This window comes from Astatotilapia calliptera, chromosome 11, assembly GCF_900246225.1.
Source record: "Astatotilapia calliptera chromosome 11, fAstCal1.2, whole genome shotgun sequence".
Taxonomy (NCBI): domain Eukaryota; kingdom Metazoa; phylum Chordata; class Actinopteri; order Cichliformes; family Cichlidae; genus Astatotilapia; species Astatotilapia calliptera.
In genome coordinates, this window is record NC_039312.1 from 26,724,257 (window position 1) to 26,742,267 (window position 18,011).

Here is an 18,011-nt window from a genome sequence, read left to right on the forward strand (position 1 = left end):
GGACTGATTTCTGCACAAATTAACCCTCAATTCTCAACTCTTGTTATACCCTAGAGCTGGGCGATATGAGATTTTTTCATATCACGATATGTTGTTTTTTTTTTCATTTCAGGCGATAACGATATCTATCACGATATAAGCCAAATAACTATATTTGTAAGATTTAAATGTGCCGTTGCTCACAAGTAAAATGTGAAAAAATCAGCAGCTTGTTTTTATTTAAATATTTATTTCCCATAATAAGTTCAACAGGGTAGATGTACTTAAGGAACATGAGACTTTTTCAGATAAATAAAGGCAAATATTGCAAACTACACACGCTGGCTCCATTACCCGCTGGCTGCTTCCCAAACAAACACACGTGCGGCTTGGCACTTGTGCTGTACGTAACAAGTCACGCGACGTGACGCTGCGGCTGTGATTGGTTTGGCTCTGCGCTACTTAATTTGGATTGGCTGACTTTTTTTTTTTTTTTTTGAGGACAAGAGCGGCGAGGTCTATCGCGATAGCTTAATTTCTCTATCGAGTAAAAGTTATATCGCGATACATATCGTTATCGTTCTATCGCCCAGCTCTATTATACCCTCAACAATAATGCGAGGCAAAAATGTTTCTCAATGAGGCCAGTTACAAAAAAAAAGGTTAAAGGTCTTTAAAATACATATGGGTCTAAAATATGAGTGTGAAAGCTGATGGGCAGTATATTAATAACATCTACTTTGACAACTCTACTGATGCTTGAGTGAATTTTAAAGGGTCTTATTAACTGAAAATAAAACATACATAAAAGGATATGACAATATGTGATTTAACTTGGGTGGAGAATTTATATGTATACTGGCAGATCAAAACATCTGTACTGCTTTACGGCCTAAGAAATTTGTAAAACTCTTCAGGTTTGTAGGTGTTGTAGACCCCATAAAGTCGCTCAACAGACAGGAAAACAACTGTGGTTTACACAGCGACTAAAAAACATCCAGCTTTCAACCCATAACCCACAAACAGATGTTTGCGTCCCTGAAATTAAAGTATGTCATAAAAAACAGATACGATTTTTAAAAATGCACCAAGTGAAAAGGTTTGACATCAAATAAGGCCTAGAAATTTCTAAAAAGCTACAATCTAAACAATTGGATGCCCAGGAACTTTAAGTGACAGAATGACGGCGAGAAACTCGAGTGCAATAAAAGTCAAAGCTAGGTTGAAGTCGTTTTTGTGGCTTACCCAGCAAGTGAGAACGTGGTTTTTGAAGACAGAAGCTGTAAAAACATGACCAAACATAAAACTAACAACAACACTATCATCAAGACGAAAAAAAAAAACAGTCTGATGCTAAAGTAAAAACAAGATCGTCTGAAACTGGAACAGTCCAAACCTTTGGTAATGCATAGTTCTTTCCTGAATGTCTCAGACTTTCATCAAAACCCTCCACCATCTCCAGCTGTCGCTCTACCACTGCTACCTAATAAAATAAAGAGCAATGAGAATCACAAACTAATGACTCTTCCCCCTGCCGTTCTCAGGAACTCTCCTTTTGCTTTTTGTTTCCCGTTCATACAGCATTTGCAGTTTTGGCTTGTTGGTTTCTGAACCAAAGAGATAATTTAGAGCAGAGCGGTGAAGCAGCCCTCTTCCCTCTAACTAGTCTGTCGTCTCAGGGGAGGAAGGCCCCATCCTCATCTTCGTCTGCACTGGGACCAGGGTCGCTCAGACACCTCATTAATCTCTGCTGATCTTTTGCTTCATCCTCTTCACTCGGCTTTTTAGCTTCCCGTGGCCTCGACGGGGGCTTCATCATCAGGCCCTGCTCCTCCTCCTCCTGCTGGTTAGCCTGTCCGAACTCATCCAACAGATTAACTGAGTCTGGAGACTGAGGAGAGGCCAGGTCTACCTGGATCATGGGCACCTTGTTCGATGCAGGCTTAATGCTGTAGGCTTGCGGGTCTATAAGCAGGACACAGGTAGAATATGAGGGATTTCAACTTATTTCACCAGCCTTTAAAAGGGATATAATATCACACAATCATTCCTTCAGCATGCACGAACAAGTACCAGTGGATGTACAAGTAGATGAACAAATATTAAGGGCAACAGAATCACTGCACAAAACTACACAACAACAGGCTTTAGGACCGTTCCCATTATTTCTAGTGTAACAAAAAATAGGGTAAAGTTAGTCATGATCAATTAAAGGTGCACCACATGCCAACTTTCAGTTAAAGTGAAGAACACAAACTGAAACTCCTCACATGTAACATGCTCAACTCCAATATGCTTGGCTACAATAAATCACCTGTACGTGGCTTTTATCAGTTTAGTAATGAGTCACATCATTAGTAATGATTACTGAGTGCTTACAAGCAGGGTAACTGACACATGCGTGTTAGAATTGCTCATGTGATAGCACGGCTTACGATTAATCTTCTCTACGCTCACAACATACCTGAACACATTTTGTTTCCTTTTTGCACCTGATCAGGTTTGAAATCAGTATGTTTGCCTAAAATAAAACCACAGATTGTTTTACATGCTGGCTGGCACATGCAAACACATTTCCATTAGTGGGGAAATATTTGTTGCAGCTGGGAACGGTAATAGTGTTTCTATGGTCTTTATTGCTCTGCAAATGGTATCGTGTGACCCTAACGAAATACAATCTCTGAATCTTCTGTGTCCCATTAAAGACATTTTCTTACATTATTTCAGGAGGTACCTGAAAGTAAGATGGTTGAGACTACTGGCTGTTTTCATTTGGCTGGAGCTAAGAATGATTCAGACATGCATTTACCTGAGGCCAGTCTGGCTCTGCACATGGTCGGGGAATCAGGGGGAGGGGCAGGGACCGTCAGGTAGGTATTCATCTCCTTTAACTAGGAAAAAAAAAAAAAACAGATATTGTTGGTGTGGGATGGTTTAGCCTTCTCCATGTAATCAAGCAAAACATATAATACAGTATTGTACAAGTGTCAAAAACTGGCCATAGAAAAGGGGTGCAACACTTATTGAAACATGGAAACAATGAAGCTCTTGCTAATCAGAGGCCTTGTATATGATATTGCATGCTGGATCAAAATCTGATGGTACTTTTCATTCATAATTCCATCATTTTTGCCCAACACAACCGCCTGAAATGAAGCCCCAAACCATGACAAAGCCTCTATTGTGCTTTACAGATGGCTGTCGACACTCACTGCTACTCCATACATACCGACAACGATTTGATCCAAAAATTTTCTAATATAAATTCATCACTCCAGAACACCTGTTCTGGAGTGAACACCTGTTCAGCCCAGTCGTGTAATTTGTCCTACCTCAGCCTTTTCTCCCTACTATCTTTCCTTTGGCTCTTGACAACCCCTCTTTCCTCTGAGACCATTTCTGATGAAGCTTTAGCAAATAGTAGATAGATTAACTGAAGGGCCAGATGCATCTCTTAGGTTCCTTCTCAGGTCTTTGTTGAATTCTTTCCTATTTATTAAGGACATGACTTTCAGATATTGCTTATCTGCTATAAGCAGTTTTTCTGTCCTCCACTTGTCCAGTTTCCTTAATTTTTAAGGACACTCTGCACACCAGGCTGAGCTGTGCCAAGTTTCTGGCTAATATCCCTTTGTGAAATCACCCCGTCTGTCAAATTGTATTAAATTTTCCATTTGTCACAGATTCAACAAAATAAAAAAGGAAAAAATTATGCGTTTTTGTGACAGGCTGCTAGTGCCTTTAATGCATAAAAATACAATTTAAAACTGATTATTTGCTAAGTTGTCTGGTATGTGCAGACACAACACTGGTTCATCCCTCGAGTTAGGTGTTTTTTTTATGCCTGAATGATTCATCCCTCAGTGTTAAGCAGCTTACAACACACAAATAACAAAACAAAACAAACAACACTGCTCTGAAAATAGTGAGGTAAAACAAAATGGGTGGAAAAGCACACAATCTGTTAAGTGCGCATGCGCCAACCAGCGTGCAGCCTGTTACAGTCGCTCCTGCTTTTCTCTTAGTTTAGCTCTTTTTTCTTACGTATTCTTTTTTTTTTCTGACTTGTATTTTCCTCCGTTTTCTATCTCTTACTCAATCCTGTGGATTGAGAGAGTTTTTGTTCTTCTGGTGGCCGTGGAACTGTTACTTTTATCATGGAACGGGACCGCGGCACATCTCCTACACGCACGGACTGTTTACTCCAGAGATCAGCTGATCGCCCTGATGCCGGCCGGCTCGCTGGCCAGGCCCGCAGAAGTGCCCGCAGAAGTACCAGCTGAAATTTGGAGGAAAACACATCGGGGATGCAGAGGTCAAGGACAGCCTTAACACCTGGCTTTCCTCCGCCTGTGTCTCCCACGGCGTGGGTTTTATTAACAACTTTGATGCCTTCTGGGAGAGGAGGCATCTTTTTGGGGCAGACGGGCTCCACCTCAACGCCTGGGGACGCCGTTTGCTGTCCGCCAATTTGGCATTTGGCGTACAGCACTCCCGCACATCGCCCTGTCACTACCCCAAACTGACATTACCTGCTGATCCGTCTGCCACTGACTGATGTTCCCCTGGTCCCAGCTCCTATATTTGTTCCACTTTTAACAGTAATACACAAAACTCTGGACTAGGACCTTTCTCTCCCACAGTCAACACAATACCCGTCATAATCACAAACAGAGAGCAACAGAATTATCATAAATCCAGTAACTCCAAAAATATTAATAACCTCCGGCCTCTTCAAAAATATCAACATCCATCCAACTCTATTGTCAAAAATCCACCAGTCTCAATCAGTATGGCACTTTTAAATGTACGCTCTCTGTCGAACAAGTCTTTTATTATTAATGATTTAATTATAGATAATAAACTTGACTGTTTATTTTTAACTGAAACATGGCTGGGTTCGGATGCACCAGTTGTTCTCACTGAGGCCTCCCCACCAAATTTTAATTTCTCTTTTTCTATTAGAAGTGGTAAGAGAGGTGGTGGGACTGCATCTTTAGCCAACAACACACTCACCACCAAACAAATTTTATTTGATCATTTTACCACTTTTGAATTCCATGCTATTGTTTTCAGCAGCCCTCCAGTTTTATCTGTCACAGTTTATAGACCACCTAAAGACAGCGCTGCTTTTATCAAGGAATTCTCAGAATTTTTAACAAACATACATTCAAAATATAACATGATAATTTTAACCGGTGATTTTAACCTGCACATAGATAATTCTTCTGACCCTGCAACAAAAGAATTCTTAAACATTCTTCACTGTTTGGATTTTACCCAGCACGTCACGCAGCCGACTCACAACAGAGGACACACTCTGGACCTGGTCATCACCCATGGGCTGTCCACCAGCGTGTCCTCTGTTGTTGACTTGGCTGTCTCTGACCACTACTGTGTGTTTTTTAACATCACCGGTTTTATTCAGCGGGAGACCTCGGTGCGAACTGTGAGGAGGCGCTATCTAACCTCTGAAGTGGCTGCAAATTTTACCAGGGTTTTAGACGAATGCCCCCCTGTGATTTTACCTGCATCCTGCGATTTGATTTTTAGTTATTTCAACAGCAAACTGAAGAAAAGCCTTGACTCCGTTGCTCCACTCACCACCAAAAAGATTAACGTAAAACATGCATCACCCTGGAGAAACGAAGAAGTCAAAAAACTCAAAAGAAATTGCAGGGCAGCAGAAAGGAGATGGAGGAAAAATAAAAATACTATCAACCATCAAATATTTTGCGAGCAACTTAAAGTGTACAATAATACATTAAGGAAGTCAAGAAATTCATACTTCGCCAAAATAATCAGTATTAACAAAAATAATCCCAAGGTCCTCTTTTCCACCATAGATCATTTATTTAACCCTGATTTTAACAGCTCCCAAAGAACCCCCACAGACTCACTCTGTGAGCAGTTTGCAGACCACTTCAGGGGAAAGATCAGCGCCATCAGATCTGATATTTTATCTAATCGTGATATGATTTTAAATACATCTGAGGGCTCGATTGTACCTGAGGAGACACTGGACAGCTTTGTCCTGGTTAATGCTGAGAACTTTCAGAAGGTTTTCTCCACAGTGAGACCCACCACATGTCTTTTAGATCCAATTCCTTCTTCACTCTTTAAAACACTTTATGGATTTTTTGAGGCTGAGCTTTTATACATGATGAATTGCTCTCTTCAGTTGGGTGTCTTCCCTGCTGCCTTTAAAACGGCGGTGGTGAGGCCCCTTCTGAAGAAGAGCAATTTGGATTGTAATGATTTTAATAACTACAGACCTGTATCCAACTTACCATTTTTAAGTAAAGTCTTAGAAAAACTTGTTTTTACTCAGATTACTGATTTTCTCAATGATAGACAGATCCTGGAGATATTCCAGTCTGGATTTAGGGTGAACCACAGCACAGAGACGGCTCTCCTAAAGGTTTTAAATGATCTTAGATGTAACTGGGACTCCCAAAAGCTCTCAGTCCTGGTGCTACTGGATCTAAGCGCAGCCTTTGATACAGTAGACCACGCTATTCTTTTAAACAGACTGAAACACATGGTGGGCCTCTCTGGTGCTGTACACAGCTGGTTCACTTCCTATCTCTCTGACAGAACTTTTATGGTGAGTATGGATACATGCTCCTCTAAGATCCATAAAATGACATGTGGTGTGCCTCAAGGGTCGGTTCTAGGCCCTGTACTTTTTAATTTGTATATGCTCCCTCTCGGCGGTGTCATCAGGAGGCATGGAGTGAACTTCCACAGTTACGCTGATGACACGCAGCTGTACATCTCCGTGTCTCCTGATGACACCAGACAAATGGATGCCCTCTTTAACTGTATCTTGGATATAAGATCTTGGATGGCAGAAAACTTTTTACAACTTAACCAGGACAAAACTGAAGTTTTAATTGTCGGTCCTGAGGCTCAGAGAGAGAAACTCTTGCCTAAATTAGAGGCATTTTCACTATGTCCTTCGCTACAAGTGAAAAACCTGGGTGTTATTTTTGACTCTGAGCTTGGTTTTATCCCACATATTAAACATGTAACTAAAATTGGATTTTATCATCTAAAAAATATAGCCAGAGTCCGCCCTATTCTCTCTCGGGCCAACACGGAGATGCTGATGCATGCTTTCATTACCAGTCGCATTGATTACTGTAATGCCCTGCTCTCTGGTCTTCCTAAGAAGAATATTTCAACTTTACAACTCTTGCAAAACTCGGCAGCTCGTGTGCTGACGAAGACCAGAGGGCGGGCCCACATTACACCAGTTTTAGAATCGCTGCACTGGCTCCCCGTGTGTTTCAGGATCGATTTTAAAGTTCTTTTATTGGTTTTTAAATGTCTTAATGGTCTTGGGCCTTCTTATCTCTCAGATCTGCTTTTACCATACGAACCCTCGCGGACCCTGAGGTCCTCTGGTACTGGCCTTTTGATTGTCCCTAAAGTCAGGACACATACTCACGGAGAGGCAGCTTTTCAGTGGTATGGTCCTCGTCTGTGGAACAGCCTGCCGGAGGAGCTCAGGGCCGCAGAGAACGTACATGTTTTTAAGAACAGGCTCAAGACCCACCTTTTTAATTTAGCTTTTACTTAGCGTTTATTTATTTTATGCTTATTTATTCTATCCTGTTATTCTATTATTAATTTAGGATTTACCTAATATTTGTTTGATTTTATTCTTATTCATTTTTTAATCTTCTTATTCTATTTATATTTATATTGTATCCTGTTCTTATTTATTTTATCATTTTACCCTATATATATTGTATTGCGTCATATCTCCAGTGTTTCCTCGGAGGGCGCTCTCTGCACCGGGGCTGTTATTGACCGTGGCTGCTGGGTCTCTGGGGTCCTCTCAGCCTGGCTGGGGGGCTTCTTTGCCTCCCTCCTGCTGTGTGCCCAGCCTGGAGGCTGCGGTCTGTGACCGGCTCCCGGTGCAGACGGCTCCCTGTTATAGTGTTTCCTCACTTGGCTCATGCGAGCCCAGCCCAATTTTTACTCTTTAAGTGTGCGCGTGTGTGTGTATGTGTGTGTGGGTGGGGGGATATATGTGTATTGAGAGTGTGGGGAGTGAGTTGGAGGGTGGGGTGGGCTGCTTTTAACTATGTAAAGCACTTTGTGCTACATTTTCTCTGTATGAAAAGTGCTTTATAAATAAAGATTGATTGATTGATTGATTGATTGAAAAAAGGTGACGGTGAGACAGCGGAGGCTCGAAGCGAGGAGGAGGTTTAAACCGTGTCTGCCGTCTATCGTGATGGGAAATGTGCGATCGTTGGCAAGTAAAATCGACGAGCTCTCAGCACTGGTACGGAGTCAGAGGGAATACCGAGAGTGTAGCCTGATGTGTTTCACCGAATCATGGCTGCACCAGGTCATTCCCGATGAGAATGCTTCCGTGGAAGGCTTCCACACTGTTCGGGCGGACAGGGACAGCATCGCTAGCGGTAAGCGGAAAGGAGGTGGGCTTGCTGTTTTAGTTAACAACCGGTGGTGTAACCCTGCCAACATAACAATCAAAGAAAGGATTTGTTGCCCAGACATTGAACTGTGTGCTGTTGGACTCAGGCCGTATTATTTACCCAGGGAATTCTCTCACGTCATCTTGGTGGCTGTTTATGTTCCTCCCTCTGCTAACCCCACAGCTGCATGTGACACTATCCACTCTGCCATAGCTCGGCTACAGACTCAGCACCCGAGTGCCTTTATTGTGATCTCGGGTGACTTCAACCATGTATCACTGGACAATACACTACCAACATTCAAACAATATGTGGACTGTCCCACCAGGGGAGAGAAAACTTTAGACTTACTGTATGCTAACGTCAAGGATGCATACAGCTCCTCCTCCCTCCCCCCACTTGGTAGGTCAGATCATAACCTGATTCACCTCACCCCCCGCTATGTGCCAATTGTGAGGAGGGAACCTGTGACCACCAGGACTGTTAGGAGGTGGTCAGAGGAGGCAATAGCGGAACTACAGGGCTGTTTCGAGGTGACCGACTGGGAAACACTCTGTGAGCCTCACGCCGAGGACATCAATGGGCTTACTGAGTGTATCACAGACTACATAACTTTCTGCACCGACTCCATTGTTCCAGCTCAGACTGTTCATTGTTACCCAAATAACAAGCCGTGGGTGACTAAGGACATCAAAGCCCTCCTCAACAACAAGAAGAGGGCTTTCAGAGGGGGCAACAAAGAGGAGGTGAGGAAGGTCCAGGTGTTACTAAAGGACAAGATCAGAGAGGCTAAGGACAATTACAGGAGGAAGCTGGAGTGGAAACTCCAGCAGAACAGCATGAGAGAGGTGTGGAGGGGCATGAAGACCATCACTGGATTCAGGCCAACCAACAGCAGGGGAGCTGAGGGAGGTGAGAATAGAGCCGACGAGTTGAATCTGTTTTTCAATAGATTCGACACCACAGTGTCTGCTCCCACCCCCACAACCTCACCTGCAGTCAGCCTGGAATCCAGAGCCACACCACTGTGCCAGCCTCTCTCTTCACATGTTGCCTCCTGTGAGATTCCTGACACCCCTCCCCCACCCATCACCTTCACTCAATACCAGGTTGAGATGCAAATGAGGAGACTTCACTCAGGCAAGTCTGCTGGACCAGACGGAGTGAGTCCCCTTGTCCTCAAGGCCTGTGCCCCCCAGCTGTGTGGAGTCTTTCATAAACTGTTTATACTGAGTCTGAGTCTGCAGAGGGTCCCGGTGATGTGGAAGACATCATGCCTCGTCCCTGTACCAAAGACGCCTCGTCCCAGTGGCCCCCAGGATTACAGGCCCGTGGCACTGACCTCCCACATCATGAAGACCCTGGAAAGGCTCATCCTGGACCAGCTGCGACCCATAGTAAGACCACATCTGGATCCCCTTCAGTTCGCTTATCAGCCTCGTCTCGGAACAGAGGACGCCATCATCTACCTGCTCAATCGTGTCTACACCCATCTGGACCAGCCGGCGAGCACTGTGAGGGTCATGTTTTTTGACTTTTCCAGTGCTTTCAACACCATCAGGCCGACCCTCCTGGGTGATAAGTTAGCAGCGATGCAGGTGGATGCTTCTCTGGTGTCCTGGATTGTTGATTACCTGACAGGAAGACCACAATATGTACGTCTCCCACAGTGTGTGTCTGACAAGGTGATTAGCAACACAGGGGCACCACAGGGGACTGTCCTCTCCCCCTTCCTCTTCACCCTCTACACCACAGACTTCAGCCACTGCACAGAGACCTGCCATCTTCAGAAGTTTTCTGATGACTCTGCGGTGGTTGGATGCATCAGCAGGGATGATGAGACAGAGTACCGGGCTGTGGTCGACTCCTTTGTCACGTGGTGTGAGCAGAATCATCTGCAGCTCAATGTGGCAAAGACCAAGGAACTGATCGTGGACTTCAGGAAGACCAGGAAACACTTGACCCCTGTTTCAATCCAGGGGGTCAGTGTTGACATTGTGGAGGACTATAAATACCTTGGAGTACACATTGACAATAAACTGGACTGGGCTAAAAACACCACAGCACTTTACAGGAAGGGCCAGAGTCGTCTCTATTTTTTGAGGCGACTGAGGTCCTTCAACATCTGCCAGAAAATGCTGAGGATTTTCTATGAGTCTGTGGTGGCCAGTGCGATCCTCTATGCTGTTGCATGCTGGGGGAGCAGGCTGAGGGTCGCAGATGCCAACAGACTTAATAAACTGATCCGTAAGGCCAGCAATGTTGTGGGGATGGAGCTGGACTCCCTCAAGGTGGTGTCGGAGAGGCGGATGCTGTCCAAGATAAAGACAATGTTGGATAACACCTCCCACCCACTCCATGACATGTTGGTCAGTCACAGGAGCTCGTTCAGTGAGAGACTGAGATTACCGAAAAGCACCACTGAACGACACAGGAAATCATTCCTGCCTGTGGCCATCTCCCTGTACAACGCATCCACTTAACACACTGTTTGCTGCTACAACTACACGTTTCTTTTCCAACTATTTATTTATAAGTGACTTATGTATGTATGTATGTATGTATGTATGTATGTATGTATGTATGTATGTATATATATATATGTATATATTGTACTATTCTTAGTTAGCGTATTGTCTGTCTTGTCTTAATGTTGGTTTAAAATGGAGCACTGTAACAAAAAATAATTTCCCCCAGGGATCAATAAAGTATTCTGATTCTGATTCGGAATCTTCAAAGACAAACTTTGTAAGACCTTTAGAAAGGCTGAAGAACTATTGTTCAAGATCACTTTGGGGGAGGGAAAAAAAAAAAAAAAAAAAAAAAAAACTACAATAAAGCCTGACTCCTTGTACGCAAAACAAAGAAACGTGGGTGACTTGAGACTTTTGCACAGTTCTATATCTAAACATTCAAAATCAGTAATGTACAAATCTCAGATGGCAAGAAATCCAGTTTCTGTCTCATTAAATTGGTTGGAAAATACAGCAACCAAACTGAACCAGCTCAGAGATAGAGACATCATTAATCAATGTTATACAGCAACTTTATTAAAATTATGTGTCGCTTCATTAAACTCTGCAGACATCATCTTGAGCCTACAGTAACTTCTAGCACATTCAATTTAGCCTAAACAGAAGTCTATTTTTATTATCTAATTACAGGCTGGCTAAAATGAAAATAATCACAGAGCCACTCAACTGTGAGAATCAATCAGCTCCTATTTGTGACAGGAAAATTAATTTAAGAGAATGAGGGTGGACTCTAATTAAAACACAAATCATAGTTTTAGTTGAATCATTATACTGTTGGCTACCCAGTACTTAAAAAAAAAAAAAAAAAAAAAGGTAGAAAAACTGCTCCTTTGGTTCTATGAAATATACTTTGAGTCACAATAGGTTGTTTTCTTCAATACAGATTTATTTATTCTGGCAAATGTTTGTTCGAAAAAATTCGACTTCAAAAACTGAAACTTACCTTCTTCTCTATCTGAAACATCTTTTGCTTCTTTAGGAATAAATCGCTGAGTCCATCCTCGTAAGGATCGGCCACCAGTGTGTGTCTGTTGTACGAGCGCAGCTGAGAAAGACAGACACATGAACACACGTTAAAGAGATTGCAGTCCTGCAAACATCACTGCACATTTAGGCAGGTTATGATCAGAACTAATAAAATTATTTTCCAAACTAAATTAATTAATTTTGTGTCCTTTAACAAAAAAAAAAAAAAAATGTGCAGAACTAATTATTTTAACTCCAAGTCTATCTCAAAAATCAATAAATGTGTTATGAACTAATGGGAGGGAGATCCCTTGTGAGCACCAATCAATACTTATTATGGAATGCTTAACTCCCATTGAGACAAGGGCAATTTTTCATCCAGATGAGAAACAAGCATATCAATAAAGAGTCTAACTATTCATTTGTAAGCAAAGTTACCCTCTGTCGTGTCCTCTGAAGGTTGGTCCTGAGGATTTTCCGGATTTCCTCCTCTTTGTTTTTAGACAGCTGTGGAATAGCTCGCTCTGGTGCAGGCTTGGTAGAAGGCCTGGGCTGGATGTTCCTGACAATGACACAGAGGGGGAAAAAAAAATAAAAAAATAACAGTGTTTGTATAGCACAACAGTTACACAACTTAAACGTGTATAAACACATCGATGATGCTTAAAGATTAGACACATTTGATGAAGCACAGCTACTTATCTTTCTGCACAACATAACACAAAGGATTTTCCTTTGTGTTAATACTACTGTTTCCTACTATGCACACACACCATTTCACAATTGGTGAAGATGGACTCACTTACACTAGAAATTAAGACTAGTCAAGGATCCTTTAGTGATTTAACACTGATTGCTTATCCTTCTTGGATAATACAACTATCCAAGAAGACCTTTACAGTTACCAAACACTCCTTGTTACTTGGTAGAAGAAAAACAAGAGAGAAGGTGTTGTTTATACAAAAGTATTAGCAAAGAATCTGTAATGCATCAGTGGCCATTTAAGCATGAGCCATTTCCTGTCATCAGTCTTCCCAACTTCAAAGCTATGGACAAACCCAAAAGATAATAAAAAAGGGCTAAAAATGTCTTTAAAAAATGTATAATTATGTACGAACACACACACAAAGAATGAGCATATATATGGTCATATGTTCATTTGTGTCTCATGTTTATGATATCAGTGAAATTTAAGCCTGTCAACTTTTTTCTGTGGTTATGTATTACGCCACCATATCAGGCCTTAATGTCACTACTGTTGTACAATTTAGTGAGTAGATGAATTGCGTTCACCTAAATGTTCCCAACACTGTAAAAAACAAACAAACAAAAAACATTACGATAAAAATGACTTTGAGCACGATGCTGTTTAGCACTCACTGCATGGAAACAGTGGAAGGCACAGCAGAAGGCATCTTGATTCCCCCTCCACTCTCCACCAGCTGAATGGCCTGTTTCATCTCCATCTTGTGGTAGAAGGCAATGAGCTGCGGCTCCTTGGAGCGTTCGCCGGCAATCAGGCACTTCTTCACATACTTCTTGTTGAAGCGGTTGAGTCTGAGAGGACAAAGGGAGCGAAAAATTAAGACAGAGACAAAGAGTGAAATACATGAATTAATTACTGGCAACAGCATTTCTGCATTTATTGACATAAATAAATATGTTGTAATTAGATGAAGAAGAGGCCAAGTTCAACATTTTCAATTTTGACAATTAACAAGTTTTAAAAAAAAAAAAAAAAAAAAAAAGAGCAATTACTAAATATTTCAAACTAGTCGATACATACAAGTAATTTGTAATAAGTATTGTTACAGTTAGCTGTATTTGAGTTATAAAATTAATAATGTTATGTCAGATTGATTCTCTTTAAAATCCATACTTGTCCTTCCAGTGGTGATGTCCATAGTGTCCACAGATATCCTCGATGCCAGTGAGTAAGTGGTCAAGGAACTGGGGATGGGAAAAAGCCACAATAGTTGCTGAAGAGCCTTAAAAATTGTACTCCAGAATGAATCAGACTTTCTGGACTCTACTGACCCAGATCCTCTCTGGGGAGAAGTCTCATATATAGTAAAACAGGCTCAGAGTGGTGCAAAGACGCAAAAAGTAACCCTCCATCTATTATAAATTACATCCAAAGGAACATATTACATTTACTGGATTTAGAGCAAATTTCTTTTATGTAAGTAACAATTGCAAGTTTCTATATTTTGCATCCCTCCATCTACAGCATACCACTTGAATGTGAAAGTATTTGTCGTGTAACCATGATTACATTCACTCTTATACTATACTCAATACTCAGCTACATCTTGTAATTCTTGCATTACTGCTGTTACATTTGTTGTAAACACCCTCTGAGATTAGTCCGACATCATCATCATCGTTGTACTAAACAGCAGCCGACAATTCAGGTTAAAACAGAATCTATGAGATATGACCAGCAGCAGCAGCAGCCAGGTGATTGATTTGACAGGATTTCTTAACAGTGGCACCATGCCTGCTCAGAGAACTGAAGAAACACACCAATGGATTTGTTGCTCAGCCTGCAGCTGGTTCGCCAATCAGACCGGTGCTCTGACTAAGCCTGCAGATGACAGTCTGACAGTCGGTGTTGCTATGGGAACAAGTCATTAAGCAGAACTGTGCAATCTACTTCTGCTTTGTCAGGAGTAACTGATTCACATAAAGACTGACTGCCCTGAACAGTGGGGGTTAAAAGGTCTCATTTTTAAAAGCGGCAGCAATTGATGCTAAATAATGAAAAGATCAATATATAGGGATCCATTCTGTAATGTTCTTCAGCTACAAAATCCTTAACTGTGGGGTTTCTCCTTAGACCAGCTTATGTCTATTCAACACCTCAATACAGAAACCAGTACACTGTGTCCGATTTAACTCTTTATGACCACACCACATTATGTAGTGATAACAATCTTACCATCTCAAGGTGATATTTTCCTTTTCAGCTCTATAGTTATACAAACGGAATATAATTTACATTCTGATACCAATGCCAAGCTGAGAAATGTATCCCAGCAGCAATGTACTGGGAAATGAAGAAAAGCAACCAAACACAATGGAGATGGCAGAAAATGGGCTAGTATGCAGATTATTTGCCACAATATAACTTAGTGCAGAGTTTCCTCAAGCATCTCAGTGAATCTAACCTCTGGTGTTTTACAGTGAAGGGCAAGCCATTAGGGCTGCCTGCCTATTTTGCATCAAAAGCTGGTGACTCATAGATGCCTGTGTGCATGTTTGTGTGTCTGCTCATGTGCAGTCTAATTTTCTGAGATGGGTTAATGACTTTAACAGTAGGTCAGTGAACCACTGCGGTTAAAATTTCTAGAGTATCAAAAAGTACAGATACCAGACATGCTTTTGGATGTGATGAGTTTGACTTAAATCAGACAGTTAAAAGAAAAAAGGAGAAAAACTGTACGACCAAAGTGTTGGTATTATAGTACGGGTCACCAAAAACTAATTTTATGATCCAAGTGTGAATTGACAATCACTGCGTGTACATCAAACACGTTATACAACTATGCAGTACCACCACACTGTCAGTAGGTGGGAGCAACGACCAAAGTTTGAAAACCTAAACGACCTCAGAGGCCTCATCAGTTGAAAAGCATTTCACATATCCTCCTGAGAACCAGGCTATTCATTTATGTCCTCTCTAATGGGCATTTGTTTTTGGTCTATATCTTTTGACTTATTTGAGCTACCCTACCAGGCCTGATGTACTAAATAGAGGACATCCTTGGCTTTCTCATGTGTTTGTGTGGCCTCTTCTAGCTCCAAAGAGGCAGGAGATTACAAAAAAAAAAAAGTTCAATGGAAAGATTCTTTTTTCCTCAGCTCTCAGGAGAATATTACATAACTACCACTGAAAGGAATGTGTAACACCCTTCTTGCCAAACATATGCTTGTTAGCTTAAGTGGTGATTGCAATTTGCCCATAGGTGTGGCTACGTGGGTGCCTGGATATCTATTTCTCTGTGTTAGCTCTTACATGGACTGGTGACCTGTCCAGGTTTTACACCGCCTCTCACCCACAGCTGTGATAGGCTCTAGATTCCACTGACCCCAAGTTTGATAAGCAGCTAAGAAAAAGGACTGATTGATGGTTGGGTGGATGTTGCACACATTCCTTGCAAAATAAAGTGCCTCGAGGTGACTGTTTGGTGCTACATAAATAAAACTGCATTGAACTGAAATTCCACTAGTTCAAATAATTCCAGTATTTGTCAAATACATCCCAAAAGGTTCTGAGTCATCTGTCTGTGCAATCACTGCAACTGACAGTTGACTGCTGTGAATGGCTGAAGGCAGAAGGCTGTACCTGGGTGTGGATCTCTTCATTAATGGAGCGTTTGGCCTCTTGTTTTTTCTTCACCGCCAGCAGCTCCACCAGGGGTTTGATGGTCATGCCCTTCAAGGAGGATAAGAGGAAGAAAACATTATGCAATGTACACACCTCCCTACAGTGGTTAACGTGGTAAAGACAGAAACGTATCTGCATCTACCCGTCTGTTCAAACAATTAAAACTTATTGTAGTGTTTTTCTAACATTTCTTCATCTCTTTGTCAAAGTCATGAAGAAGCTCCACACTTTTTAAATCAGATCAGTCCCGGTTACCGAAATCAGCTGAAGGCTGAGTAGTGTTACAATGCACATTTGTTAGAAAATCCCACAGCACATAATATTTTGGAATGTACAGGAAGTCCCAGATTTCAACAAAATCATGTATAACTAGTTTGTTACATAGTAAATGTAAAAATGGAGCTAAAAATTTGCATAACACGAACAAGTCTTCTGTACGGGTCTCCCTTCATCCTCCCCATCTTATAATGCCTAATAATGTTTGTTTTCATGTTTGTAAATATATCTGCTTTTTAAACTGCAAACATTGAGAAATAACTCTGACAAAAAACAGAAACAAACATCAGCATCTTTCATTCTCTTAATTAACTTTCACTTAGTTATACTGGAAATGTTCTTATGTTATTATATGGCATAATTGCACCGCTCTGCACCTCGGCAGCTTGAATGTATCATTCTGCTTATTAAACAGATTAAGACAGCCATCTGGTTAACGGTAATGGCATAAACTGGATGACAGAGGATTCCTGCTGTTTAATAATACAGGCATGTAAGCACAGGATTCCTTTGCCTTTATCACCTCATGTTTACTCCATACATATATAAGGATTAATATACAAGAACTTTCAAAGATGACATTCCTTTCTTCAGGGAACTTGCGATTTGATTAAAATGCTGCACTTTCACCTCATTGGCACAGCTAATCAGTGTCAGGCTGGCCCAATAAGACTGATTGTATTTTTTAACAATTTGCCATCTGAGCCTGAACAAAAGACCCATTATTTTTAGTCTGAGTGAATTTTATCATGTTTCTACACTTGTAACAATGCCTGCTCATAATTACAGAAATATAACACTCTCTGTACTGTAGTTTAAAATTTAACTACATTATAAACATCATGAATGTCCTACCAAACGAAATAGTTTCACGTGGCCATCTTGAATAAACAGTCATGCCAGTTAAAACATCACTGACACTAAATTAGACATTTAGCCATGACCAAGATCATAAATCCAGACTTGTTAAGGGCTCAGTTCCTAGTGTAATGGCCACGAGGAGACAAACACAAGTAACCCAAAAAAAGGGAAATCTCATTCATATGCCGACTGACAAATAAAATAATGAAGCTTTTCACTTCATATCAGTAAAACTTCCAAATAACAATGCTCATGCAGATACAGACACAAACTAAACCTTGGAGGTAAAAGAGGCTTCTAATTACAAACTCCTGGTCTGCGCTGGCGACAGAACCAGAGTTCCAGCAGCATGAATAAAATATGTTTGAAATCTAAGTTTTAAAGCGAGAGAATGTGCTTTCAGGGTTTTATTTTAGTTGCTGCCTGTCTGGGGCCAAATAACCTCTGAAAATCTTCCTACAATCCCACCTGGAGACTGGTTTATCTGACATGGCTAAGTGATGCACCGCAGTGCTTAAAATAAACAAAACACAATGCATGTGCAACACTGAA

The 18,011-nt window shown here is 41.4% G+C and overlaps 1 protein-coding gene across 2 annotated transcripts in view; it reads right to left on the reverse strand.

Annotated features, from left to right (window-relative positions):
• Nucleotides 1-528: 528 nt before the first annotated feature.
• slc9a1a (solute carrier family 9 member A1a) overlaps nt 529-18,011 on the reverse strand; it is a 37,613-nt gene continuing 20,130 nt past the window's right edge. Inside the window, exons 6-13 of one of the 2 annotated variants that reach the window (XM_026184572.1) lie at nt 16,281-16,370; nt 13,812-13,882; nt 13,313-13,489; nt 12,371-12,494; nt 11,910-12,011; nt 2,789-2,870; nt 2,444-2,500; nt 529-1,944 (exon numbers count right to left, since the gene is read on the reverse strand). In XM_026184572.1, coding sequence (XP_026040357.1) covers nt 1,655-1,944; nt 2,444-2,500; nt 2,789-2,870; nt 11,910-12,011; nt 12,371-12,494; nt 13,313-13,489; nt 13,812-13,882; nt 16,281-16,370 — 993 coding nt within the window. In that variant the 3' untranslated portion in view covers nt 529-1,654. The remainder of the gene's footprint in view (nt 1,945-2,443; nt 2,501-2,788; nt 2,871-11,909; nt 12,012-12,370; nt 12,495-13,312; nt 13,490-13,811; nt 13,883-16,280; nt 16,371-18,011) is intronic. The other variant, XM_026184573.1, reaches the window with a different exon arrangement.